A 27,256-nucleotide genomic window follows, 5' to 3' on the forward strand; every position below is an offset into this window, starting at 1 on the left:
TGCCCCCAGCCTTCTCCGACCTGGCCCTCTGGAACGCCGGCCAAGCCCTCTGGAATCCTGGTGGGAGCAGCTGCCGCTGATTCCCCCGGAACGAGCTGTCGGGACATTCCCCACACCCAAAAATATCACCTCTCCAGAGGCCAGGCCTGAGCACCAACCCCCATCCCTCACGTCAGCACCTCCAATCCCGGGATCCTCCCGGCCCCGGGAGCACGGAGAGGCCGGGAAGTGTCCCAGGGAGGGGGTGGGTGGCACATCTGGAGGCCCAGCTGTGGAACCCGGTGGGTCCCCCCTCGTCTGGAACCCATTTAGGAAGCGGGTCTGGTGCCTGAAGCCGAGCCCAAAGTCTGCTTGGCACCTTCTCCCCCCGCTTCCCTTCGCAGCTGGGATCGAATTCCTTGTCCGGTCTTCATCCTTGGGAAGCTTAAAAATAGACGCAGAGGCTGGAAAAGGGGATGAGCCGCTTTTCCAAGGGCCCTGCTGGAGGGAGGGGAGGGAAACCTGCTCCCCTTGGAAGGGCAGAAATCCCTGCAGGAATTCAGTGGGAACAGACACCGAGCTGTTATTCCCGAAGCAAACAGCAGCTCCCATCCCTTGCTTTGCTTCCTTTGAAGGGAGGTTTCATTTTGGGAATGAAATGGTCACCCTGGGATAGGGGAAGGTGTCCCTGCCCACGGCAGGGGTTGGCACTGGATGGGCTTTAAGGTCCCTCCCAAGCCATTCCAGGATTCCATGACTCCAGGTCGGCACAGGTCCCTTTCCACCACGGGCAAAGGGATCCTCTCTAATCCCAAAATCCACTCTCCCACGTTGCTCCAAGCCCCGTCCAACCCGGCCCCGGACACTTCCAGGGATCCAGGGGAAGCCACAGCTTCTCTGGGAATTCCATCCCAGCCCCTCCCCACCCTCAGAGCAGACAATTCCTTCCTAATTAACGACCTTTGAACTCGTTTCACCCCGTTTATCCCTGTTTTGAGGCCTTTGGGATGCAGGACCCCCATCCCTGCTCCCGGCCCCGCTCCGGCCCATCATTCCCAGGGAAGTCAAATCCCACATTTCCCAGAGCACACACCAGGCCCATTCCAACCGGGGAGTCTGGAATCTCCATCACACCGAGGTGATGAAGAGGCTGATCCATCCATGAGGGCTTTTCCAAAGGGGGCCTGGAGGAGCAGGGAAGGTGTGTTTGGAATCCTGAGGGGGTTTTTTCCACCGTTTTTTTTTTCTTCCTCACTTTTATTCCCCTTCCCTCGCCCGGCTCCCCGTCCATAAAAACAACCAGCTGGAATCAAAGCCTGGTACTGAAAAGTAGCATTTAATGGGCTCCAGAGCTCCGGCTGCTCTTTAATGGGAAGCAGATTTCATGGAATGAGGCAGCCTGGCATGTCTCGTACACCCACCGGCACTCCAGGAGCGATTTCCTGCTCCGGAGCCTCTCCAGCCTCTGCTCCTCCTTGGGAAGGGGGAAGGCTTGGATGTGAGGGCCTGGAATTCCTGGCTGTGGGTTCCCAAAGTGCCCAGAGGTCGCCAAAGGGGAGTTTTCCCAGTGCCAGGAAAAAGGCAAGGAGAGGATGGACCCTTGTCCTCTGAACCATCCCAATCCGGGGTTTGGCTTTCCACGGATTTCACTTGGGATGGAGGAAAGGAGCTTGTGGAATCCCCATCCCTGGGAGTGGCCCAGGCCAGGCTGGACGGGGCTTGGAGCAACCTGGGATAGGGGGAGGTGTCCCTGCCCCTGGCACTGGATCATCTTCAAGGCCCTTCCCACCCAAAGCACTCTGGAATTCCCTGATTCCATGAGCCTGAGCCTTGGGGACACGAAGGATCACTCTGGAATTCCCTGATTCCATGAGCCTGAGCCTTGGGGACACGAAGGATCACTCTGGAATTCCCTGATTCCATGAGCCTGAGCCTTGGGAACACGAAGGATCACTCTGGCATTCCCTGATTCCATGAGCCTGAGCCTTGGGAACACGAAGGATCACTCTGGAATTCCCTGATTCCGTGAGCCTGAGCCTTGGGGACACGAAGGATCACTCTGGAATTCCCTGATTCCATGAGCCTGAGCCTTGGGGACATGAAGGATCACTCTGGAATTCCCTGATTCCATGAGCCTGAGCCTTGGGGACACGAAGGATCACTCTGGAATTCCCTGATTCCATGAGCCTGAGCCTCGGGGACACGAAGGATCACTCTGGAATTCCCTGATTCCATGAGCCTGAGCCTCGGGGACACGAAGGATCACTCTGGAATTCCCTGATTCCATGAGCCTGAGCCTTGGGGACATGAAGGATCACTCTGGAATTCCCTGATTCCATGAGCCTGAGCCTTGGGGACATGAAGGATCACTCTGGAATTCCCTGATTCCATGAGCCTGAGCCTTGGGGACACGAAGGATCACTCTGGAATTCCCTGATTCCATGAGCCTGAGCCTTGGGGACACGAAGGATCACTCTGGAATTCCCTGATTCCATGAGCCTGAGCCTTGGGGACACGAAGGATCACTCTGGAATTCCCTGATTCCATGAGCCTGAGCCTTGGGGACACGAAGGATCGGGGAGGAGGGTCCGACCTCAACTGCTGCTCCAGCTGCACCAACACCTGGATGGATCCAGAGCCCTTTTCCCACTGTTTTACCCCTCATGCCAAGGTTTCCCTGCAGTTCCCCTCCTTGCTTGGGATTCATTCCCGGTTTGGGGCTGCCAGAGTCTCTTTCCTGGGGGGTTAAACAACCCCAAGCCTTCCAATCTCATCCTTCCCGGAGTCCTCGTTCTCCCAGACGCCTCCTCCCTCTTCCCCGAAATTCCTCCAGCTCCTGGGCCAATTCCCTCCCCTCCAGTTCTTCGGGAAGTTGCCCAAAATTACCCACCTGGGGCAGATCCCCCCATCTCCAGGTTGGGATGGAGGTGGGGGAGGCAGGAAGGAGGGAATGATCCTCTCAAAACCCCATCCCTCAGGAGCCAGCTGGGAGTTCTCCAGGTCTCCCTGGGATATCCCTGTGGGATTTCCTGAGCTCAGGACACGAGGGAGACGATCCCAGCCGACGAGATTTGGGGTTTCTGGGATTTCTGGAGCTGGAGCTGAAGGAAATCTCAGCTGTCCCGTGACAAGGTGGGTGTTTTCAGGCCTTGTGCTGGCAGAGAAAACCTGGGAATTTCAAATCCTTGATTATTCAACCACGGAGAAAATAAATAAATATGTAAAAGCAGCCCAACATTATATTATTGTTATTGTTATTGTTATTGTTATTGTTATTATTTCTATTTTCTTTTCCTCAGTTGCACAACTCCTAAATAAAGGAATGACCTGGAGGGCTCGGACTCCAACTGCTCACATTCCCTGGAGGGACAAAGGAGGGGTGGAGGGTCCAACATCTTCCCAACATTCCAGCCCTGAAGGAAGAGACCTCCAACCCCCCCAGTGCCCTCCGTGCCCCCCTTTGGAGCCGCTGGGCAGCTCCAAATCCCGGGATGGGCCCATCCCAGCCCTCGGAGGTGACTCATCCCAACAGGTGCCAATTGTCCTCTGTTCTCTTTGGAGGAGGACAATGAATCCAGGCTTTGTTTTCCAGGGACATTGCAAGCAGATGCCTCTTCCCACCATGTTTTCCTTGGCCAGTGACACGGGGATTGTGAAGCTCCTGCTTGTCCTGGGGGTTATTTTTTCCCCTTTTCCACCAAATCTTATTTGTCTTTTTTTTGCCTCGGGCAGAGGAACAACCTCGGATCTGCTCCAAAGGGGGGAAAAAAAGGAGGACAAAGAGGATTCTGCCTCCTCCATCCACTTAAAGTGCCCTGGATCCATGTTTTTCATAAGCATGGGATGATGTTTTCCAGGGAAAACCTTCGAGAGGTCCTGACATGGAGGTAGGAGAGCAGAGGAATTTCTTTCACGCTGTTCCGAGAAGGACAAAGAGGGAGAAAGGGGCTGGATTTGGGAAAGCCTGGAATTCCCACTCCTGCCAGGATGGCAGCCTTTGGTGAGCTCTGGATGCCAAGGGGTGGAAAAAGGAGGAGAGGGGGGGAAAGAGCAGAGAAAGGGGGAAAACAAAGGGAAGGGAAAGGAAACAGCCTGGAGTTGTGCCTTTCCAATCTGAAGCATTCCAGGATTCCTGCAAATCCCCCCACGGCCACTCAGCCTTTCCCAGAGGGAAATTCCAGGGCCTGATCCAGCTCTCCTGGTTATCTGGGGAGTCTGGGATGGGAATGGGAAGAGCAGGTGGGCCAAGGGAAGTTCCTTTTCCTGCTGGAAGTGGATCCCCAGCAGAGCCAAACCCGCGGAACTTCCACCCCACCTGCCCGGGGGTCTCCAACCAAATCCCCCCCAACCGGCCCCAGGGCCGGGCTTGGGAAGCTCAGCCGGTGATCCCAGAATTCCAGAGCCAAGGGAGCAGCCTTGGACCCTCCCTGTGGCTGCACATTCCAGGGGGGACATTCCAGTGGCAGCAAATCCAGGCCTGGGAGAGCCTGGAGGGGTCAGAGCTCGAGTGGGGGCTGGAATGGGTCGTGTCTCCCAAAGCCAGGTTCGATTCCACCTGAATCCCGGGATTTGGGGGCCAGGAGGCCACAAGGATCTTCCGTAGGGATCATCCCCCGGGGTCAGTTCTGCTCCAGGAGTGTCCCCTCCCGTCCCAGGGAAGGGGCAGGACCATCCACAGGGGTTGGACCAACCAACCCGGCTCCAAAGGGCTCCCAGAGCATTCCATGGATCCAGCTCAGCCCCCCTGTCCTGCAGCACCTCCCTCCACTCCAACTGCTCCCGAAATTCCAGGTGGAAACCTCTCCCAAAATCCCAGCAGGAAATCTCTCCCAAAATTCCAAGTGGAAACTTCTCCCAAAAGTCCAGCTGGAAAGCTCTCCCAAAATTCGGGGTGGAAACCTCTCCCAAAATTCTGGGTGGAAACTTCTCCCAAAATTCTGGGTGGAAACCTCTCCCAAAATTCCAGGTAGAAAACACTCCCAAATTTCCAGGTGGAAACCGCTCCCATAATTCTGGGTGGAAACCTCTCCCAAAATTCCATCAGGAAACCTCTCCCAAAATTCCAGATGGAAACCTCTCCTGAAATTCCGGGTGGAAACCACTCCCAAAATTCTGGGTGGAAAGCTCTCCCAAAATTCCAGCTGGAAACCTCTCCCAAAATTCCAGGTAGAAAACACTCCCAAAATTCCAGGTGGAAACCACTCCCATAATTCGGGGTGGAAACCTCTCCCAAAATTCCAGGTAGAAAGCTCTCCTGAAATTCCAGCTGGAAACCTCTCCCAAAATTCTGAGTGGAAGCATCCCCCAAAATTCCAGCTGGAAACCTCTCTCGAAATTCCAGCTGGAAACCTCTCCCAAAATTCTGGGTGGAAAGCTCTCCTAAAATTCCAGCTGGAAATCACTCCCAAAATTCCAGCTGGAAACCATTCCCAAAATTCCAGTTGGAAACCTCTCCCAAAATTCTGGGTGGAAAGCTCTCCCGAAATTCCAGGTGGAAACCTCTCCTGAAATTCCAAGGGGAAACCTCTCCCGAAATTCCAACCCCGGGAAATGAGAAAAGGAGGTCAAAGAAAAGGAAATAAAGGAAAAGGAAATCATATTTTATGAATTAAAATTAAATATAATAAAAGGAAATAAAAGGAAATAAAACTAAATTAATTAAAAGGAAATTAATTAAAAGAAAATAAAATAAAAAGGGAAATAAAAGAAAAAAAATATAATATGAAATAAAGTAAAATGAAATAAAATGAAAGAAAATAAAGAAAATAAAAACAAAATTAAAAAATAAAATTAAATAAAATAAAACGAAGTAAAATGTAATAAAATAAAGAAAATAAAAACAGAACAAAACCAAAATAAAATATAAAATAAAATATAATTAAGTCAAATATGAACTGAAGTAAAATGAACTAAAATGTGATAAAGAAAATAAAATCAAAACAAAACGAAAATAAAATAAAAAATAAAATAAAGTGAAATAAAATTTGAAATAAAGTGAAAGAAAATAAAGAAAATAAAAACAAACAAAACCCAAAATAAAATAAAAAATAAAATAAAATATAACTAAAGTAAAATGAAATAAAATAAAGAAAATAAAAAAAAAATTAAAAAAATAAAATGAAATAAAGTAAACCAAACTGAAATGCAATGAAATAAAACAAGGTAAAAACAAAACAAAAAAAACAAAATAAAGTAAAAAATAAAATAAATTTAAATGAAATAAACAAAACCAAACCAAACTAAAATAAAATAAAAATGAAATAAACCAAAACAAAATCAAAGCAAACCAAAGTAAAACACAAAATAAAATGAAATCAAATGAAATAAAATAAAATGAAGAAAATAAAAACAAAATAAAATCCAAAATAAAATAAAAAAATAAAATAAAGTGAAATAAACCAAACCAAAGTAAAACAAAACCAAAAATAAACCAAAACAAAATAAAACGAAAGTAAAACGAAACAAACTGAAATAAAATACAATAAAAATCAAATGAAATCAAATAAAATAAAATAAAATAAAATGGAGAAAATAAAAATAAAGCAAAACCAAAGCAAACCAAAACAAACCAGAAACAAAAGCAAGTAAAACCAAATAAAATAAAATAAGGTAAAATAAAATAAAATAAAATAAAGTAAAATAAAGTAAAACCCAACGAAATAAAATAAAAATAATTAAAATAAAATAAAGTAAAATAAAATTAAATAAAATAAAGTAAAATAAAGTAAAATACAATGAAATAAAATAAAATAAAATAATAATTAAAATAAAATAAAGTAAAATAAAATAAAATAAAACACAATGAAATAAAATAAAATGAAATGAAATAAAATGAAATAAAATAAAGTAAAAATAAAATAAAATAAAATAAAATAAAATAAAAATAAAATCAAATAAAAATATAATAAAAATAAAATAAAATAAAATAAAGTAAAACACAATAAAATAAAATAAAATAAAATAAAATAAAATAAAATAAAACAAAATAAAATAAAATAAAATAAAATAAAGCAATCTAAAATCCAAGCAAATGCACCCGAGCAGGACGCACAGCGAGAGCTCCCCGGGCAGGGTTGGGTCCGTGACATTCCCAGGCAGATTCTCCAGCCAGGAATTGGTGTGTCCATCCTGGGAGCCATCCAGGGCCTGGCACAGGGGGGTCCTTCTCCCCCCGCCGGGATGCAGAGCCGCAGGTCCTTCCCGAATCCCAAATCCCAGTTCCCGAATTCCCATTCCCGAATCCCCGGAGCTCCCGCGCCGGCCCCGCTCAGTTGAAGGGTTTCACCAGTTTCATGGCAGCGTAGTTCTGCAAGGGAAACAGGGAACAGTCATGGAATGGGAATGGGACACGGATTTATCCGGGGCAGAGGGATGGCCCAGCTCCCAATCCCAACCTGCCGGGACAAGCAGGAAAAAATCCCGTTCCCATTAACCAGGAGGGCAAAAAACCCGGGGAAGTGGTTTTCCTGTTTCCAGGAGAAGCTCCCGGTCGGGAAAGGGCCTCTGAGGTCCCTTCCAAGCCCAACCATCCCATGATCCAACAAGCCCCAGCACCAGGAGTCTCTCCTGGGTTTTGGCTTCTCCTCCCAGCAGCTCTGAAGGAGAATTCCCAGCTTTTCCAAGCCTGGGAAGGGATTTGGCTCCTCCCCAGCAGCACCAGCCCAGAGGCTCTTCCAGCAGGAGGCACTTCCAGCCATTTGTGCCTCCTCCCCTCCTCTGGATCCCGCTGCTCCTTCCCCTCCAGTGCTTCCCACAAACCCTGGGGTTGGATTCACCACCCAAACCCTGACATTGCATCCCAACAGCTCCTTCTTCCCACATTCCCCCAAAACTGGTGACCTCAGCTCCTTCTTCCCACATTCCCCCAAAACCGGTGACCTCACCCCCTCTTCCTGTTGAGCTGGACCCTTTGGAAAAGGTCCTTGAGAATCCTCAGGATTTTTTCTGGCCTGGAATCACTCTGGGAAGCAGAGGAGGGTCTCCAGCCCTGTCCCATCCTCATTAACTCCAAGCCCAAGCCCAGCCTGCAGCTCCCTGGAGCGTCTCCAGAGGCTCTGCCAGAGGCAGGGAAGGCAAATTGACTTCCCACTCCGGATTTTGTTCCCTGCCTTTGTCTCCATGCCCAGGATCTGCTCCGTGGGTGGGTTTGTGTTGCTGAGAGGGGACACCCCAGGCACGACCTTCCCACACCCCTTTCCTGGGATCTCCACCACCCCTGGCGAGGTCGGAGAAGACTTTTAGGATCGAGTCCAAACATCCCCTCGGCCCCATCACGGACACAGCCCCACGTGCCACATCCAAAGGATTTCTGGACACTTCCAGGGATGGGAACTCCAAACCCCCCTGGGCAGCCCCTGCCAAGGCCTGAACACCCTTTCCAGGAGGGAATTTTCCCCAATATCCAACCTGAGCCTCCCCTGGCACAGCTGGAGGCCGTTCCCTCTCCTCCTGTCCCTTGTTCCCTGGCAGCAGAGCCTGATTGCCCCCGGCTCCAACCTCCTTCCAGGGAATTTTAGGGATCCAGAAGGTTCCCCCTGAGCCTCCTTTTCTCCAGGCTGAGCCCCCCCAGCTCCCTCAGCCTCTCCTGATGCTCCAGCCCCTTCCCAGCTCCTGGATAATCTCCAGCCCCTCCATGTCTCTCTTGTGAGGGGCCCAAAACCAACCCCAGAATTCCAGGGGGCTCAGCAGTGCCCAGCACAGGGAGAACTTTAGGATTGACATGGAAAATGGGGTGTCACAGCCTGTTTTCCATGGAATTCCTTCCTTGAGAGAAGATGTGGCAGTGCCACGATCAGGAATAATCTGTGCTGACCCTCCTGGTCAAACCAAGTGACAACACCCCAAAAATGCACATTTAGGACATTTGGGAAGTCCTTCCTCCCATTCCATAACTGGCCCGGGATGATCCACCACTCCTAAAATAAACCCCAAACTGGAAACAAATCCCAGGGCAGGATTTGGGGAGGAATGAGGGGGGAAAAGACACAAAATAACCCTAAAAACCAACCAAAGTAACATGTGACCAAAAGCATCCTGAGGAATCACAACGTGGAGCAAACCCAGAATTCCAGGGGGCTCAGCAGTGCCCGGCACAGGGAGAACTTTAGGATTGACATGGAAAATGGGGTGTCACAGCCTGTTTTCCATGGAATTCCTTCCCTGAGAGAAGATGTGCCAGTGCCATGATCAGGAATAATCTGTGTTGACCCTCCTGGTCAAACCAAGTGACAACACCCCAAAAATGCACATTTAGGACATTTGGGAAGTCCCTCCTCCCATTCCATAACTGGCATGGGATGATCCACCACTCCTAAAATAAACCCCAAACTGGAAACAAATCCCAGGGCAGGATCTGGGGAGGAATGAGGGGGGAAAAGACACAAAAAACCCCTAAAAACCAACCAAAGTAACATGTGACCAAAAGCATCCTGAGGAATTACAATGTGGAGCAAACCCAGAATTCCAGGGGGCTCAGCAGTGCCCGGCACAGGGAGAACTTTAGGATCGACATGGAAAATGGGGTGTCACAGCCTGTTTTCCATGGAATTCCTTCCCTGAGAGAAGATGTGGCAGTGCCACGATCAGGAATAATCTGTGCTGACCCCCCTGGTCAAACCACGGTGACAAAATCCCAAAAATGCACATTTAGGACATTTGGGAAGAGCCACAACTAAAGCAGCTCTGATCCCACCCCCACCACAGCCTGCACCCTTTGGAAGTCCCTCCTCCCATTCCATAACTGGCCCGGGATGATCCACCACTCCTAGAAAAAACCCAAACTGGAAACAAATCCCAGGGCAGGATTTGGGGAGGAATGAGGGGGGAAAAGACACACAAAAAACCCTAAAAACCAATCAAAGTAACATGTGACCAAAAGCATTCTGAGGAATTACAACGTGGAGCAAACCCAGAATTCCAGGGGGCTCAGCAGTGCCCAGTACAGGGAGAACTTTAGGATTGACATGGAAAATGGGGTGTCACAGCCTGTTTTCCATGGAATTCCTTCCTTGAGAGAAGATGTGGCAGTGCCACGATCAGGAATAATCTGTGTTGACCCTCCTGGTCAAACCACAGTGACAACACCCCAAAAATGCACATTGAGGACATTTGGGAAGAGCCACAACTAAAGCAGCTCTGATCCCACCCCCACCACAGCCTGCACCCTTTGGAAGAACCTCCTCCCATTCCATAACCGGCCCAGGATGATCCACCACTCCTAGAAAAAACCCCAAACTGGAAACAAATCCCAGGGCAGGATTTGGGGAGGAATGAGGGGGGAAAAAGACACAAAATAACCCTAAAAACCAACCAAATAATGTCTGAGCAGAAGCATCCTGATGAGTTACAACGTGGAGCAGCTTCTCCAGCGGTTTTCCAACCAGGATTTCTAACAATGCCATAAATCAAGCCAGGGCAGTTTCCCAGAAGTCATTAAAAAGCCCCCAGTGACAAAAAAAACCCTCAGAATTAATTATCCACCATTTGTCCCTCCAAGTCCAGCCTCCAAAACGCTCCTGGATTTTGGGATTTGACCGGTTGTGCCCCGGAAGGGAGAAGTTTTGTGCCCCGGGCTGAATTTGGGTTCCCCGGGTGTTGAAAGTGGAGTCACATCCAGCTGGAAGCACAGCTGGGGTTTTTTTGTGGTGGCAGCCACTCAGATCTTCCCAATAATCCTCAGTTTGGGGAGATCCTTCAGCGTATTCCCCAAATATTATGGATTTATAGCCCCTAAGATGTTCTGTCGCAGCCAGCTTGGACAGGACTTGGAGCAGCCTGGGATAGTGGAAGGTGTCCCTGGGTGTTCCTGGGTGGGATTTAAGGTCCCTCCCAACCCAAACCATTCCATGACTCCATGACACTCCACACCCAGCCCAAGGTGTTCCCTCAGCCATTCCCACTCAGCCGTGGGAACGTTGGGATTGGTGGGATTGAAGGTCCCTCCCAACCCAAACCAGTCTGGGATTCTGGGATTCTCTCAGCTCCAGTTCCACCCTCTGCCCCTGCCCAGTGGGATCATTTCTGGATTCGCTGGGGGGTTGTTGGGAAAAGTCCAGTGCCTTTGATGGAATTTTCATCCAGTGCTTCCGTGGGTGAGTGGGAATGGCTGGGTGAACGTCTGGGGCTGGATGTGAAGCCGGAAGAAAAGGTATCCTGGAATCATGGCATGGTCTGGGTTGGGAGGGACCTTAAATCCCACCCAGGGACACCTCCCACTATCCCAGGCTGCTCCAAGCCCCGTCCAACCCGGCCTTGGACACTTCCAGGGATGGGGCAGCACCAGCTCCTCCTGCAGGAAGACATTCCATCTCCATCCTGGGCCCTCTCCAGCAGCAACAACTCCACCACAACCTCTGGCTCGTTATTCCAGTGGTTAATTATCCTTCATCTCACAAATTAGCCCCCAGTTCCCACTGGACCAGCTCCTCCAGCTCCAACCCCCAGCTACTGGATCTCATTTCCCTCTTGTTTCAGGAGGCTCCTGATGGCAAGTTAAATTTAAGGACCACCCAAGGAAACCCTTCAGGAAATCTCCAGGGAATGCTGCTCCTGGTCTGCACAGCCCTTCATCCCAGCCAGTCTCCAGGGAAAACTAAAGCAGAGCAGTCCCCTGGCAGAGCCCAGGAATAAATTCAGAACCTCACAATATCAGCTTTGCAACATTTTCCCCCGTTTTTGTAAAACTAGACCGTTTTTTGGATGGAAATGTGCAATTCCGGGCAGTTTTCCACCCAAAACCAGTCGGGTTTTCGGTTGGAATCGGCTCTTCCCCACTTCTTCTGGAAGCAGTGGGGTTAAGGATGGTTCCTTATGGATGTGGGCCTTGATTTCCCACCCTGCCCTCCTCCCAGCATTCCATGGATCCTGATAAACCTCATCTTCATCCCTGAGCACTTCCAGGCCCTTTCCCACTTTTCCATGTCTCCTTAAGAGGCCCCGGATCCCTCCAGGGAAACCACGGCACGTTCCCTGCCTGGAAAACAACTGGGTGCACAAAACTCTCCCGGGAAAGAGAGCTGGGAGAGGATCCAAGAGGAGGAAAGGAGGGATGGGAAGGTCTTTATTCCAGCCCGTGATCCATCCCTGTGTCCCGAGGACGACGGAACCACAGAGCCCTTCCACGGGAACATTCCAAGGTTCCCTGAGCTTTCCTTCCCATCACCCACCGCTTTTCCCGGGATGAGAGGGGCAGGACGCCCACAAACCCCTCTGCCTGCAGAGTGGGAATTCCTCAGAATTCCCTGTGGAGTGGGAAGATCCCCCCTCCAGGGATGAACGCAGCAAACCCCGCTGGCCAGCGGGACCCGGCGGCGCTGCCGGGACACAAACCGGGATCAGAAGTGGGGAGGGATCGGTTTTCCACGTGTTTAACCAGGGATTGGCATCCCTTCCAAAGGTCGGGATGCCTGGGGGATCCTTCGGAGCAAACCATCCCCAAATTCAGTCCCTGATGGAAGGGGGAAGGAACTCAATCCCTCAAACATTCCGGGGAACGGGGCCAAAGACACAAAGGCGGAGGAATTCCATGAGCCACGGCCCCGCTTTTCCAAAATAGCTCCGAAAGCTGCCCGGGGGGAAACTCGACCCGGCCCTTTAACCAGGAAACAGGGAGAGATCCCGAGGAGTGCCGGGTGGGAAGCAATATTTATAGGCCTTGGGGTTCCTGCCTCCTGCCCACGCCGGGTCTGTGGGACAGCGCTGGAATGAGCGCTCGGATCCCAGGGAAACACGGAGCAGGCCGGGGTCAGGGAGGCTCCACTGCTGCTCCTGGACATGCAGGGGGGTGTGAGGGGGGGGTGTGGGCAGGTCTGGGCAGTGGGGGGACTTGGGACCCTGTGGAGGACCCATGTTGGAGCAGTTCCTGAAGGAATGACCCCGTGGAAAGGGACCTGGAGCAGTTCCTGAAGGAAAGACCCCATGGAATATGGACCTGGAGCAGTTCCTGAAGGAATGACCCTGTGGAAAGGGACCTGGAGCAGTTCCTGGAGGAATGACCCCATGGAAAAGGACCCACCCTGGAGCAGTTCCTGAGGGAATGACCCCATGGAAAGGGACCCACATTGGAGCAGTTCCTGAAGGACTGATCCCATGGAATATGGACCTGGAGCAGTTCCTGGAGGAAAGACCCCATAGAAAGGGACCTGGAGCAGTTCCTGAAGGACTGACCCCATGGAAAGGGACCTGGAGCTGTTCCTGAGGGACTGACCCCATGGAAAGGGACCTGGAGCAGTTTCTGTGGGACTGACCCCATGGAAAGGGACCCACCCTGGAGCAGTTCCTGAAGGAATCCCCCCCTGCCCTTATCCCATCCCATGGACCTCAGTTCTATTTTCCCTTGTCCAGTTGGGAAGGGCAGGGATGGTGCAGCTTTGGGGACTGTCTGGAACCAACCAGGGCCATCCCACTACCAGGAATCTCCAGGAATTTCTCCAAGTGCCCAAATCTCCACTTCCACCATTATTTCCTCCTTAATTTAACACCTCCAGGATCGTTTCTCCAGCAGGAGGATCCCAGCCCTTCCCATAGATATCAGGATGGAGAAAAGGGCAGAGCCATGACCTAATTCCAACCCCTTTTCTTCCTAATTAACACCTCCAGGATTGTTTCTCCAGCAGAAGGATCCCAGCCCTTCCCATGGATATGAGGATGGAGAAAAGGGCAGAGCCATAACCTAATTCCAACCCCTTTTCCTCCATGGGAACAACCCCCCTGCATGAATCCCAATCATCTGAAAGCCATCACAACCCTGAGGAGAAATTCCCCCCCCTCACTTTTCCATCCTCTCCCAGGGATAAATTACAAATTCCCTCAATGAGGCTTTGGACTTAAATAAATAAATAAAAACATAAAATAATAAAACCATCAGCTAAAAGTGGCAGAATTTGTGACGTGCTGGGGAAAAAAAAAAGAGGGGGGTTGTTTTTCCTTATCAGCCAGAGAGGAGGGAAAGGCTTCCAAGAGCCCTTCTTGGAATTATCCCAGCGCTGGGGAGACAGAGGAGGCTGCAGAAATCCCTCCAGAGCCAAACTGGCAGCTCAGGGCTCTGTCCATGATTTATTTGGTCCTGCCAGGGGCACAGAGGAACCCCCTGGGTGAGGAATGAGGTGCCAGCCCTCCTTCCCCCCGATTGCAGCCCCTGTGGGACGTGCTCCGAGCTCTGAGAGCACGGGATGGGCCTTCCCCAGATCCCAGGAACTGCTACAGCTTTAAACAACTCCTGACTCTGCTTGTTCCCACTGCTCAGCCCCCCAGAATCCTTGGATTGGCAATTCTGCTCCCACCAGACTCAGGAGATCCCCAACAGCAGCTGCTCCAACCTCCTGGAGACCTTTAATGAGCCTCAGCATCGTTAGGCTGAGCCCATGGATCCCCTCTGGAGCAGCTCCTGAGGGAATGACCCCATGGAAGGGACCTGGAGCAGTTCCTGAGGGACTGAGCCCATGGAAAGGGACCTGGAGCAGTTCCTGAGGGACTGACCCCATGGAAGGGATCCCCTCTGGAGCAGTTCCTGAGGGAATAACCCCATGGAAAGGGACCTGGAGCAGTTCCTAAGGAATGACCCTATGGAAGGGATCCCCTCTGGGGCAGTTCCTGTGGGACTGAGCCCATGGAAGGGACCTGGAGCGGTTCCTGAAGGACTGACCCCATGGAAGAGATCCCCTCTGGAGCAGTTCCTGAGGGACTGAGCCCATGGAAAGGGATCCCCTCTGGAGCAGTTCCTGTAGGACTGATCCCATGGAAAGGGATCCCCTCTGGAGCAGTTCCTGTAGGACTGATCCCATGGAAGGGATCCCCACTGGAGCAGTTCCTAAGGAATGACCCCATGGAAGAGACCCACCCTGGAGCAGTTCCTGTAGAACTGATCCCATGGAAAGGGACCTGGATCACTTCTTGAGGGACTGACCCCATGGAAAAGGACCCACCCTGGAGCAGTTCCTCAGGGACTGACCCCATGGAAGGGACCTGGAGCAGTTCCTGAAGGACTGACCCCATGGAAGAGATCCCCACTGGAGCAGTTCCTAAGGAATGACCCCATGGAAGGGATCCCCTCTGGAGCAGTTCCTGAGGAACTGAGCCCCTGGAAAGGGACCTGGAGCAGTTCCTGAGGGACTGATCCCATGGAAGGGACGTGGAGCAGTTCCTGAAGAATGACCCCAGGGAAGGGACCCCCACTGGAGCAGTTCCTCAGGGACTGACCCCATGGAGGAGTGACCCCCATTGGAAACATGGACACAGAGAGGGCAGAACCTTGGGCTCAACCTGCAGGAGGAGTCTGGAATGGGATGGTTGAGGCTGGAAAAGCCCTCTGGGATCATGGAGTCCAACCCTCCCCCAGCACTGCCCAGGCCACCCCCGACCATGTCCCCAAGTGCCACATCCACAGGGATTTGAAATCCCCCCAGGGGTGGGGACTCCACACCCTCCCTGGGCAGCCCCTTCCAAGCCTGACCACCCTTTCCAGGAGGAAATTCCTCCTCATGTCCAACCTGAGCCTCCCCTGGCACAGCTGGAGGCCGTTCCCTCTGTCTCCTGTCACTCATTCCCGATCCCTGCAGCTCCAACCTCCTTCCAGGGCATTTTAGGGATCCAGAAGGTCCCCCCTGAGCCTCCTTTTCTCCAGGCTGAGCCCCCCCAGCTCCCTCAGCCCCTCCTGCTGCTCCAGCCCCTTCCCAGCTCCTTCCCTGGACACGCTCCAGCCCCTCCAAGTCCTTCTCAGGAATGACCCCAAACCAAACCCCCTTTTGACCCCCACGATCCCCCAGGCTGTTCCTCAGGGAGCAGCCCTGGATTTTTCCAGCCCCCTGCCCTGGAACCATCCCCCCCATCCCGAGGGATCTCTCCCAGCCTTGCCCAGCCCGCTCCGTACTGGGAAGGAGTAGATGAAGATCCCCAGGAAGAGCAGCAGGATGAAGAGGAGGATGAGCAGGACCAGCATCCACTTGTACCTCCTCCACAGGATGTACTTGAGGGTCTTGTAGGGGGAGGTGAACCACAGGAAGGAGGTTTCCGGGCGCCTGGAGCCGGGAAAAGTTCAGGTCACTTCGGAGCCTCACCCTCCTGGATCCCCAGTCCCAGCAGTGGGGCCTGAAAACCCACATCCCTCTGGGAATGAACCACTCATGTCCCTCTTGGTGGTCCAAACCAGACTCACATCCCTCCTGGACCCCTGGGAATGTCCCACCAATGTCCCTCTTGGAGGTCCAAACCAGCTTCCCATCCCACTTGGACCGTCCCAGCTCCTCCATCCCTCTGGGAATGTCCCACCAATATCCTCCCTGGTGCTCCAGAACAGCTTCCCATCCCTCCTGGACTGTCCCAGCTCCTCTATCCCTCTGAGAACGTTCCACCAAGTCCTCCTTGGTGGTCCAGATCACCCTCCTGACCCCCGTGAACAGTCTCAGCTCCTCCATCCCTTTGGGAATGTCCTACCAATATCCTCCTTGGTGGTTCAAACCAGCTTCTCATCCCTCCTGGACTGTCCCAGCTCCTTCATCCCTTTGGGAATGTCCCACCAATGTCCCTCTTGGTGGTCCAAACCAGCTTCCCATCCCACTTGGACTGTCCCAGCTCCTCCATCTCTCTGGGAATGTCCCACCAACATCCTCCTTGATGGTCCAGATCACCCTCCTGACCCCCCTGGACTGTCCCAGTCCCTCCATCCCTCTGGGAATGTCCCACCAATGTCCCTCTTGGTGGTCCAGACCAGCTTCCCATCCCACCTGGACTGTTCCAGCTCCTCTATCCCTCTGAGAATGTTCCACCAACTCCTCCTTGATGGTCCAGATCACCCTCCTGACCCCCTTGGACTGTCCCAGCTCCTCCATCCCTCTGGGAATGTCCCACCAATGTCCCTCTTGGTGGTCCAAACCAGCTTCCCATCCCACTTGGACTGTCCCAGCTCCTCCATCCCTCTGGGAATGTCCCACCAGGTCCTCCCTGGTGCTCCAGACCAGGCTCCCATTCCCCTGGCCTGTCTCCCTTCCCACTCCAGTTGAGAACAGAGCCCACCCCAGTACAATCCCAGTCCCCTCCAACTGGGCCCCCCAAATTCCCAGTTGCTCCCCGAGCTCTCCATGCCCCAGGGGTTGATTTTCCCCTCGGGATGGGCTCACTTGGGTTCCTCCAGCCTGGGGTTCATGTTGGGCTCGTCCCTCCCCATCCCAGCCGGGCGCTCCTCGTGCTCCTGCTCCGCCACGATCTCCAGAGTCATCTCCAGTTTGCCCTGGGGGGGATGAACAAAACACACTCAGAACCCCAAAATAGAGGGCAGGGGTGAGAAATGGGTGGAAAACATGGATTGGGGGAAGAAAATCCACTTGGAGCAAAGCCCAGAAAACACCCATGAGGAAACCAGGGAGAGTCCAGAGATCCCTCAACGGACCACGGGGGATCCTCCAGGAGATCCCAAATGTCACTGACACCCAAGTTTGGGGAAACTACAGAACCACTGAGGTTGGAAAAGACCTCCAGGATCGTCGAGTCCAACCTGTGACCGATCACCACCTTGCCAGTCAGACCACGGCACTGAGTCCAGCCTTTCCTGATTCCCTGATTCCTGATTTCCCTGAACCCACCTCAGGAGGGCTTTTTTTTTGTGGAATGACTCCATTCACAGCCTGGACTCCTTAACCTGGATGGAAGCACCACCAAACCCTCGGACAGGACACATTTCCACGTGTCACTGGGACAGCTGGAGCCTTTCCCTGGTGCTTCCCGTGACACGAGATCATCGGGAACAGGCCTGACACAGAGTCAGGTTCGGTGGCACATTCCAAAATCCACAGCCAAAAAAAAAACCCCCACAAACCAAGGGATTCCTCCTGAGGAATTTGCACGGGGCTGGCAAACATCCAGGGAAAATTCACAGCCCCAAACTTCATTTGGTGCCCCAACCGTGACATCCCGCGGGTGCTCGGCCCGGACACCTCCCTCCTCAGAGCTTCCAGGGAAAATCCTGGAATGGTTCAGGGTGGGAAGGACCTGAAGGATCATCCCATTCCAGACCATGCAGATGTGGAGTCCCACCCCCTGCCACGGGCAGGGACACCTCCCACCAGCCCAGGCTGCTCCAAGCCCCGTCCAGCCTGGCCTTGGGCACCTCCAGGGATGGGGATTTGGAGTGAATCCCATGGGAACACGAGGAGGAGCCTCCTCACCGCCAGGATCTTCTTGTGGTCCTGCTCAGCCCCACAGGGCCACCAGCCCTTGACAGTTTTCTGCTCAAAGAGGGACACGAAGTGGCTGGAGGACAGGGTGTCGTCCACCAGCTCCAGGGAGCACTTCTCGGCCGTCTTGGCAGGTTTGGGCATCCTGTTGAGATCCATCTGGATGGAGCCTGGAAGGAGGAATGTCACAGGTGGGACAGCTCAGTGTAAAGGTCCTTGAAACGTGGCCTCTTTCCCTGAGGGCTCTTTCCTTGTGGCACCTTCCTGATCTCAGGGAGTTTGGGCCACCCAGACCCCCCCCAGCTCCAAACCACAACCTCCTCTAGAACAGGTTGCTCCAAGCCCTGTCCAACCTGGCCTTGGACACTTCCAGGGATCCAGGGACAACCACAGCTTCTCTGGGAAACTCATTCCAGGGCCTCCCAATCCTCCCAGCCAGGAATTCCCACCCAATATCCCATCTATCCCTGCCCTCTGGCACTGGGAAGCCATTCCCTGTGTGCTGTCCCTCCCTCCCTTGTCCCCAGTCCCTCTCCAGCTCTCCTGGAGCCCCTTCAGGCCCTGCCAGGGGCTCTCAGCTCTCCCTGGAGCCTTCTCTTCTCCAGGGGAACCCCCCCAGCTCTCCCAGCCTGGCTCCAGAGCAGAGGGGCTCCAGAATCCTGGAATGGGTTGGGTGGGAAGGGACCTTAAATCCCACCCAGTCCCACCCCCTGCCCTGGGCAGGGACACCTTCCCCTATCCCAGGTTGCTCCAAGCCCCGTCCAACCTGGCCTTGGACACTTCCAGGGATCCAGGGGCAGCCCCAGCTTTTCCAGGCACCATTTTCCAGGATTTTTTCCCTTCCTGCTGCCCCGGGAGGGATGGAGCCAAAAACCTCCCCCAGCTCACCCAAATAGTCGTCGAAGGAGAACTTGTCGTTGTCCCAGATCTGGAGGATCAGCTGGGGTGGGATCTTGTTTTCTGTCTTGTCCAAGCTCCAGAAATGCTCCTAAAGTCCCACCAGGAGAGAAAACCAGGGGAAACAAAAGGATTGTCAGAGGAAGTGGGCAGAGGGAGTGGTTCCCGTCTTCCCATGGAAATCCTGGCACTCCTGGTGTGTCCTGCCCTGGCTCTGCAGGGCTGGAGCCACAAGACCTCTGGCTCTGGGCAGCTCTTGGATGCTCAGTGGGAAAGCCAGGATGCCTCTGGAAGGGGAGTTATCACCAGTTCATCCCTTAATTTACTGACAATATTTATCCTTTGGATACTCAGAGCTGTCAGAAACATGGAATTATGGAATTGTTCATGTCAGAAGGGACCTTAAATCCCACTCAGTCCTACCCAGGGACACCTTCCACTGTCCCAGGTTGCTCCAACCTGGCCTTGGACACTTCCAGGGATCCAGGGGCAGCCACAGCTTCTCTGCCCAACCTGTGCCAGGGCCTCCCCACCCTCACAGACAGCAATTCCTTCCCAATATCCCACCTATCCCTGCCCTCTGGCAGTGGGAAGCCATTCCCTGTGTCCTGTCCCTCCACCCCTTGTCCCCAGTCCCTGGGCAGCCCCTGCCAAGGCCTGACCACCCTTTCCAGGAGGAAATCCCTCCTGATACCCAAAAAGGAGCATCAGGACAGAAGGAGAGAGCCCAAAGCACTCCCAGAGCGAGGGTTTGTCATCCCTGGTCCTGCAAAGAGGAGGCAGAGTCAGGCTGGGACTCCTGACCCCCCCTCCCAGGGGTATCCTGGTGGCAATTCCTCCTTCCACGCTCCTGCACCGGGGAAGTGTCAGAAAGGAGCAGATTTAACTAAACCCAGGAACCTCCAGCATTATCCCTGACCCCATAAATCCACAACTCGGATTCATTCCACGGGCCAAGATTAAATAAGAAAGGGGGGAAAACGTGTCCCACTCCAGGAGAACACAAATATTCCAGCTGGGAGGCTGTGGGAGCTTAAATCCCCCTGGAACTGGTTTCCCTTCCAGAGCTCCCCCTGGCTGGTTGGGTTTCACTGGAGCTCCCTTCCCTGCCTGGCTCTGGGAAAACGGGCCAGGAATTTTGCACTGGAGCGTTTTATTCCCGGGCTTTAAATATTTTATAACCCAGAAACGCGAAATGAAGCCGATGAAAAGCTCCCTCTCTCCCCCTGTGCTGATGACATTCCTGTCCCTCCCTCCCTTGTCCCCAGTCCCTCTCCAGCTCTCCTGGAGCCCCTTCAGGCCCTGCCAGGGGCTCTCAGCTCTCCCTGGAGCCTTCTCTTCTCCAGGGGAACCCCCCCAGCTCTCCCAGCCTGGCTCCAGAGCAGAGGGGCTCCAGAATCCTGGAATGGGTTGGGTGGGAAGGACCTTAAAGACCATTTCATTCCAACCCCTGCCATGGGCAGGGACACTTCCCACGGGAACAAGGGGAAGCTTGGACCAAACTGCCCCTGGAGCCCTGGAAGTGTCCAAGGCCAGGTTGGAGCAGCCTGGGAGAGAGGAAGGTGTCCCTGCCCATGGCAAGGGTGGAATGAGATGATCTTTAAGGTCCCTTCCCACCCAAACCATTCCATGACTCACCAAGGAACTGCTGCCAAACCCACAGGACTTGGCTTTCCACCTTCCCTCCTTCCCACTGCAAGATCCAAGGATTTGTCCACCCTCAAAGGGAACAAACCCCCCACTGTGGCCCCGTTGGATCCTCCCTGCACCCCCTTCATCCCAGCACTGTTCCCACCCCTCAGAACAACCTCCTGCCTGACCAAGGGTCACTCCAGGGGGATCCCACCCCTTCCAGGGGGCAACTGGGAGCACATCCCACACCGGCACCATCCCTACAGCCCGGACCCTTTTTGTTGTGGAAAACCCCGTAAATGGAGTTTGGCTGGGGACAAAACTGTCCTGCCCAGAGCCCTGGGAAGAGGGGACAGGGAGAGGCAGGGCTGGGGGAAGGGCAGGGTGGAAAGGGACAATTCCAGGCTGGGGGAGGTCGACGGGTCCCTTTGGAGGCGGCGGAAAATTCACTCTGCAGTTAAATGTAAAATTCACTCCGGGGTCAAACCGAGCTCTAAAATCCCCCAGAAAAACAAAACCCACGGCCAGAGATTGATTTCCCAGCCCTGGGCAGAGGAAGGGGCTGGAATTATTGTTTGTTTGGGGGTTGTTCTGCAGTCAGGAGGGGGGAGAGGGGAGGCTGGGGGATGTGAATAAGGCAGAGGGGAGGAGGGAAAAACCCAATCCTGTTCCCGGGAAAGTGTTGACAGGGCTGCATTTCTGCTGGGCTGCTTTTGTGCTACGGGATACAGAGTAAGGAGAGACCTGGATTTTTGGGAGGACAGGAGGCCCCAGGGGGGTTGCACCCAGCAATCTGGTCCTGCTTCAGCCTGGGCATGTGGGAGAGCAGCAGGTCCCTCATCCCGGAGCAGCTGGACAGGCAGGAGACTCTCCCTGGAGCTCCCAGGACCCCTGAGGCTGGAAAAGCCCTCCCAGCCCATGGATCCCCCCCCCTGTGCCCCATCCCCACCTTGTCCCCCAGCCCAGAGCACTGAGTGCCACGGCCAGGCCTCCCTGGGACACCTCCAGGGCTGGGCACTCCAAACCTCCCTGGGCAGCCCCTGCCAAGGCCTGACCACCCTTTCCAGCAGGAAATTCCTCCTGATGTCCAACCTGAGCCTCCCCTGGCACAGCTGGAGGCCGTTCCCTCTCCTCCTGTCCCTTGTTCCCTGGGAGTAGAACCCAATCCCCCCTGGCTCCAACCTCATTCCAGGGAATTTTAGGGATCCAGAAGGTCCCCCCTGAGCCTCCTTTTCTCCAGGCTGAGCCCCCCCAGCTCCCTCAGCCCCTCCTGCTGCTCCAGCCCCTTCCCAGCTCCCTTCCCTTCCCTGCACACTCTCCAGCCCCTCCATATCCTTCTGGCCACGATGGTCCCAGACCCGGACACGGCCCCAGCCCATTCCATCTGCTCTGACATTCCCTGCCAACCCTTTCCTGCCCTAAAGACCCTCCTGAGCTCAGCCCTGACAGCTGCACTCGGCTGCTGCTGTGCAGCTGAACGTTCCCAACCAATTCCAGCCTTTCCCAGCCCCCGGTGCCCGCGGGATGTGGGGGCTGAGCCCTCCCTGTGCCCAGAGGTTCCCATCCAGCCGAGCTGGGATTGCCCTGGGGGCTGTGCCAGGACCACCTGACAGCCCTGCAAGGGCTGGGACCTGCCAGGCTCAGCCCCGGGGATCTAAAGCTGAAACTTCAGGTTTAGGTGGGATTTTGGGAAAACTCCCTCCTGGGAAGGGTTGTCCAGCCCTGGCAGGGGTGGATCCCCATCCCTGTGGGATTTAACAGCCCTGTGGATGTGGCACTTGGGGACACGGTCAGGGCTGGGGGATGGTTGGATCATCAAATCTTAGGGACACTTGGAGAGCTGGAGAGGGACCTGGGACAAGGGATGGAGGGTCAGGACACAGGGAATGGCTTCAAACTGGAAAAACAGAGATTTGAGTGGGATATTGGGGAGGAATTCTTCCCTGTGAGGGTGGGGAGGGGCTGGGATGGAATTCCCAGAGAAGCTGTGGCTGCCCCTGGATCCCTGGGAGTGTCCAAGGCCAGGCTGGAGCACCCTGGGCTGGTGGAAGGTGTCCCTGCCCAGGGCAGGGGGTGGCTCTGGATGGGCTTTGTGGTCCCTTCCCACCCAAAGCATTCCATGATTCCATGAATCCCTAAAAGGGAACACAGGCCGTGGTGACAGGGACGGGTTGAATTCCCCACTCCAATGGCAGGGCTGTGGAATGAGGGGATCCTTCAGGCCCCTTCCCACCCAAACCATCCCGTGATTCCACGATTCCTGCTCCCTCCTTCCATCCCAACAGCGGGGAGAGGTTGGGAACCCCTGGGAGATCCAACCCCAGCCGGGTGCAGGTGCCTTTGAGCAGCTCCCCCTTCGCCCCGGGGGCGGTTTTGATTTAAATTCCAACTTCCAGGGCCCGCATTTCCAACCAGGGGCTTTTCCAGCAGCCCTTTTAATGAAGGGGGAGTTCAAACAGCACCCGGGGAGATCAAACCCAGGCCCCCGGACACAACCCCGGCTCTGCCTTCATTAGTCCTGCCTTGCCAGGGGCCTTTTACAAGCTGTTTATTTTCGGAGCCATGTGCTGGGAGGGGAAGCAAATCCCAGCACAGTGGGATGGATTTGCTTAAAGGGTTTATAGGGGGAGGGCTTGGCTTTTCCAGAGGGGGATAATTGGATGTGGAACGCGCCGTTCCCGGGATCTGTTGAACGTGAGGCGTGAAATGGGCACGGCTGGGATTCCTGTCTGCCTGGAGAGGCCCCTCTGGGAGTTGGGGAGTGGCTGGGATGGGGGGTTGGAGTGGCTGGGATGGGGGATTGGAGTGGCTGGGATGGGGGGTTGGAGTGGTTGGGATGGGGGATTGGAGTGGCTGGGATGGGGATTGGAGTGGCTGGGATGGGGATTGGAGTGGTTGGGATGGGGGATTGGAGTGGCTGGGATGGAGGATTGGAGTGGCTGGGATGGGGGATTGCCTGAGATGGGGATAGGAGTGGCTGGGATGGGAGGTTGGAGTGGTTGGGATGGAGGATTGGAGTGGCTGGGATGGGGATTGGAGTGGTTGGGATGGGGGATTGGAGTGGCTGGGATGGGGATTGGAGTGGTTGGGATGGAGGATTGGAGTGGCTGGGATGGGGATTGGAGTGGCTGGGATGGGGGATTGGCTGGGATGGGGGATTGGAGTGGCTGGGATGGGGGATTGGAGTGGTTGGGATGGGGATTGGAGTGGTTGGGATGGGGGGTTGGAGTGGTTGGGATGGGGGATTGGAGTGGCTGGGATGAGGATTGGAGTGGCTGGGATGGGGGATTGGAGTGGCTGGGATGGGGGATTGGAGTGGCTGGGATGGGGGATTGGAGTGGCTGGGATGGGGGATTGGAGTGGCTGGGATGGGGGATTGGAGTGGCTGGGATGGGGATTGGAGTGGTTGGGATGGGGGGTTGGAGTGGTTGGGATGGAGGATTGGAGTGGTTGGGATGGGGGGTCGGAGTGGTTGGGATGGAGGATTGGAGTGGCTGGGATGGGGGATTGGAGTGGCTGGGATGGGGGATTGGAGTGGCTGGGATGGGGGATTGGCTGGGATGGGGATTGGAGTGGCTGGGATGGGAGATTGGAGTGGCTGGGATGGGGGATTGGAGTGGCTGGGATGGGGGATTGGAGTGGCTGGGATGGGGGATTGGCTGGGATGGGGATTGGAGTGGTTGGGATGGGGATTGGAGTGGCTGGGATGGGGGATTGGAGTGGCTGGGATGGGGGATTGGAGTGGCTGGGATGGGGGATTGGCTGGGATGGGGATTGGAGTGGCTGGGATGGGGGATTGGCTGGGATGGGGGATTGGAGTGGCTGGGATGGGGATTGGAGTGGTTGGGATGGGGATTGGAGTGGCTGGGATGGGGGGTTGGAGTGGCTGGGATGGGGATTGGAGTGATTGGGATGGGGGGTTGGAGTGGTTGGGATGGGGGACTGGAGTGGTTGGGATGAGGATTGGAGTGGTTGGGATGGGGATTGGAGTGGTTGGGATGGGGATTGGAGTGGCTGGATGGGGGATTGGAGTGGCTGGGATGGGGGATTGGAGTGGCTGGGATGGGGGATTGGCTGGGATGGGGGATTGGGGTGGCTGGGATGGGGGATTGGAGTGGTTGGGATGGGGGGTTGGAGTGGTTGGGATGGGGGATTGGAGTGGCTGGGATGGGGATTGGAGTGGTTGGGATGAGGATTGGAGTGGTTGGGATGAGGATTGGAGTGGCTGGGATGGGGGATTGGCTGGGATGGGGGAAGTTCACCTGGAGAGCACTTGGCCACCACTGCACCAACACCCATCCTTGCCCAGCCCAGAGGGGTCTCTCCTGGGCGGATCCCCCTCTCCAAACCCCTCCCACAAACCCACCTCTAGCCCTGACCCCGCCAACGTGGATCCTTCACACCCATTCCCCGGTTCAAACGACACCATGGCAAAGCTGAGCCTTGCACAGCTCCGGCTGTGAAGGTCCCAGACGCCAATTCCAGCCCAGAATTCCCGGGAGAAGGCAGGATTCCTCCCTGCAGGCCGCTCACCTTCTTCGCCACGTGGCACATCTGCTCGGCCGGCAGGTAGTCGAAGGGGAAGACGAACCTCCAGTTGAAGTTGCCCTCTCCCCCCATGGACCTGTAGTGCACGTCTGTCTTCTGCTTGTTCTCCTCGTGCCCCACCAGCCACCTGCAAAGCACAGACAGAGCCCGTGGAAAACCGGGAACACGCCGAGGATTCGGGAATTCCCGGAGCAGAGGACACGAGTGGGAAAGGGGATGTTCCTCATCCCTGCTGGGATTCCTTTTTCCCAGCTGAGTTCTGCAGCTGCTGGAGTTTTTACTTCCCTTTCCAGGGTTACCAAGGTGCTCCCCACTCTTAGGTCTCTACGTGTCCATACTGTCATGGGAGCATCCAAGAGATCCAAAGGAAAATGAGCCCAGTGGGAACGTGCCTTCCAAAAAAATGGATCTGCCCATGGAGAGGTTTGGATCCATCCATGGAGAGGTTTGGGTCCATCCATGGAGAGGTTCGGATCCATCCATGGAGAGGTTCGGATCCATCCATGGAGAGGGGTGGATCCATAGCTGGAGACAGGTGGATCCATACATGGAGAGGTCTGGATCCATCCAGGGAGAGGATGGATCCATGTCTGGAGAGGGGTGGATCCATCCATGGAGAGGGTGGATCCATAGCTGGAGAGGGGTGGATCCATAGCTATAGAGGTTTGGATCTATTTATGGAGAGAGACGGATCCATCATTGGAGAGGTTTGGATCCATCCATGGAGAGATTTGGATCCCTTCATGGAGAAGTTTGGATCCATCCATCCATGGAGAGGGTGGATCCATCCATGGAGAGAGGTGGACCCATCATTGAAGAGGGGTGGATTCATCCATGGAGAGATTTGGATCCCTTCATGGAGAAGTTTGGATCCATCCATGGAGAGAGGAGGATCCATCATTGGAGAGGTTTGGATCCATCCATGGAGAGAGGAGGATCCATCATTGGAGAAGTTTGGATCCATCCATGGAGAGAGGAGGATCCATCCATGGAGAGGGTGGATCTATCCATGGAGAGGGTGGATCTATCCATGGAGAGGGTGGATCCATCCATGCAAAGAGATGGATCCGTCCCTGGAGAGGTGTGATGGTTCATCCCAGCAGGATCCACGTCCATCCCAGCAGGATCCACGTCCATCCCAGCAGGATCCACGTCCATCCCAGCAGGATCCATGCCCACCCCCGCCATGTTGCTCCAAGCCCCGTTTTCCCCCTTTCCCGCTGTTCCTGCTCCGGGCTCCCCGGGGCGGGAGGACTGACCCTTTGACGTAGATGTCGCTCATCTTCTCCCCGGTGATGCTCAGGTCGTCCAGGATCACGTCCCTGGTGTTCCAGATGATGCAGCGCAGGTAGAACCTGGAGAACCCGGAGAACCCGGGGACAGCCGGCATGAGCAGCTGGGAACCTCAGTCCCTTCCCACCCGGGCAGCCAGTCCTGCCATGAGCCATCATTCCCTGGGAATGATCCCATATGGGAACCTCCATTCCATCCCACTCGGGCAGCCGATCCTGCCACCAGCCATCATTCCCTGGGGATGATCCCACATGGAAAACTCAGGCCCATCCCACTCGGGCAGCCAGTCCTGCCACGAGCTGTCATTCCCTGGGGATGATCCCACATGGGAACCTCAGGCCCATCCCACTCGGGCAGCTGGTCATGAGCCATCATTCCCTAGGGACAATCTCACATGGGAAGGTGAATCCCATCCCACCCAGGCAGCCAGTCCTGCCCCGAGCTCTCATTCCCTGGAGATGATCCCATATGGGAAGGTGAATCCCACCCAACCTGGGCAGCCGGTCCTGCCACGAGCCCTCATTCCCTGGGGATGATCCCATATGGGAAACTCAGTCCCTTCCCACTCAGGCAGCTGGTCCTGCCATGAGCCATCATTCCCTGGGAATGATCCTACATGGGAATCTCAGTCCCTTCCCACCCAGGCAGCCAGTCCTGCCATGAGCCATCAATCCCTGGGAATGATCCCACATGGGAAGGTGAATCCCACCCCCCCTGGGGACGATCCCACATGGGAAGGTGAA

The 27,256-nt window shown here is 54.4% G+C and overlaps 2 protein-coding genes across 29 annotated transcripts in view; both read right to left on the minus strand.

Moving 5' to 3' along the window:
• Positions 1-1,319: 1,319 nt before the first annotated feature.
• Positions 1,320-5,997, minus strand: LOC127475927 (uncharacterized). Of its 28 annotated transcripts, none has more exons than XM_051798125.1 (4): positions 5,504-5,997; positions 5,054-5,203; positions 4,904-5,003; positions 1,320-4,803 (listed from the first exon to the last, which is right to left on the minus strand). In XM_051798125.1, the coding sequence occupies exons 1-4, from the start codon at positions 5,575-5,577 to the stop codon at positions 3,331-3,333; spliced, it is 1,797 nt and encodes a 598-aa protein (XP_051654085.1). In that variant the 5' UTR covers positions 5,578-5,997; the 3' UTR covers positions 1,320-3,330. The 28 variants fall into 28 exon arrangements, with proteins under 28 accessions (XP_051654085.1, XP_051654082.1, XP_051654086.1 ...); XM_051798122.1 differs by adding an exon at positions 5,429-5,453 and having other exon boundaries at positions 4,904-5,128; XM_051798126.1 differs by having other exon boundaries at positions 5,054-5,128; positions 5,429-5,997.
• Positions 5,998-6,893: 896 nt separating this feature from the next.
• The window catches only part of DYSF (dysferlin), a 96,472-nt gene continuing 76,109 nt past the window's right edge, over positions 6,894-27,256 (minus strand). The window contains exons 50-56 of the mRNA XM_051798115.1: positions 26,480-26,575; positions 25,206-25,347; positions 19,032-19,131; positions 18,135-18,313; positions 17,091-17,200; positions 15,845-15,992; positions 6,894-7,285 (exon numbers count right to left, since the gene is read on the minus strand). Coding sequence (XP_051654075.1) covers positions 7,247-7,285; positions 15,845-15,992; positions 17,091-17,200; positions 18,135-18,313; positions 19,032-19,131; positions 25,206-25,347; positions 26,480-26,575 — 814 coding nt within the window. The 3' untranslated portion in view covers positions 6,894-7,246. The remainder of the gene's footprint in view (positions 7,286-15,844; positions 15,993-17,090; positions 17,201-18,134; positions 18,314-19,031; positions 19,132-25,205; positions 25,348-26,479; positions 26,576-27,256) is intronic.

Source organism: Manacus candei, unplaced genomic scaffold (assembly GCF_025592945.1).
Source record: "Manacus candei isolate 608988 ecotype Guabito, Panama unplaced genomic scaffold, ASM2559294v1 h1tg000048l, whole genome shotgun sequence".
NCBI classification, from domain to species: domain Eukaryota; kingdom Metazoa; phylum Chordata; class Aves; order Passeriformes; family Pipridae; genus Manacus; species Manacus candei.

What these genes read in the sequence shown, in the direction of transcription:
- LOC127475927 (XM_051798116.1), bottom strand. Translation starts at nt 5,577, where the DNA reads ATGATTTCCTTTTCCTTTATTTCCTTTTCTTTGACCTCCTTTTCTCAT. An exon ending in CACCCAGAATTTTGGGAGAG is followed by an intron (nt 5,254 to 5,428) that starts GTTTCCAACTGG and finishes ATTTTGGGAGAG; the next exon opens with GTTTCCAGCTGGAATTTCAG. An exon ending in CACCCGGAATTTCAGGAGAG is followed by an intron (nt 5,004 to 5,053) that starts GTTTCCATCTGG and finishes ATTTTGGGAGAG; the next exon opens with GTTTCCACCCAGAATTATGG.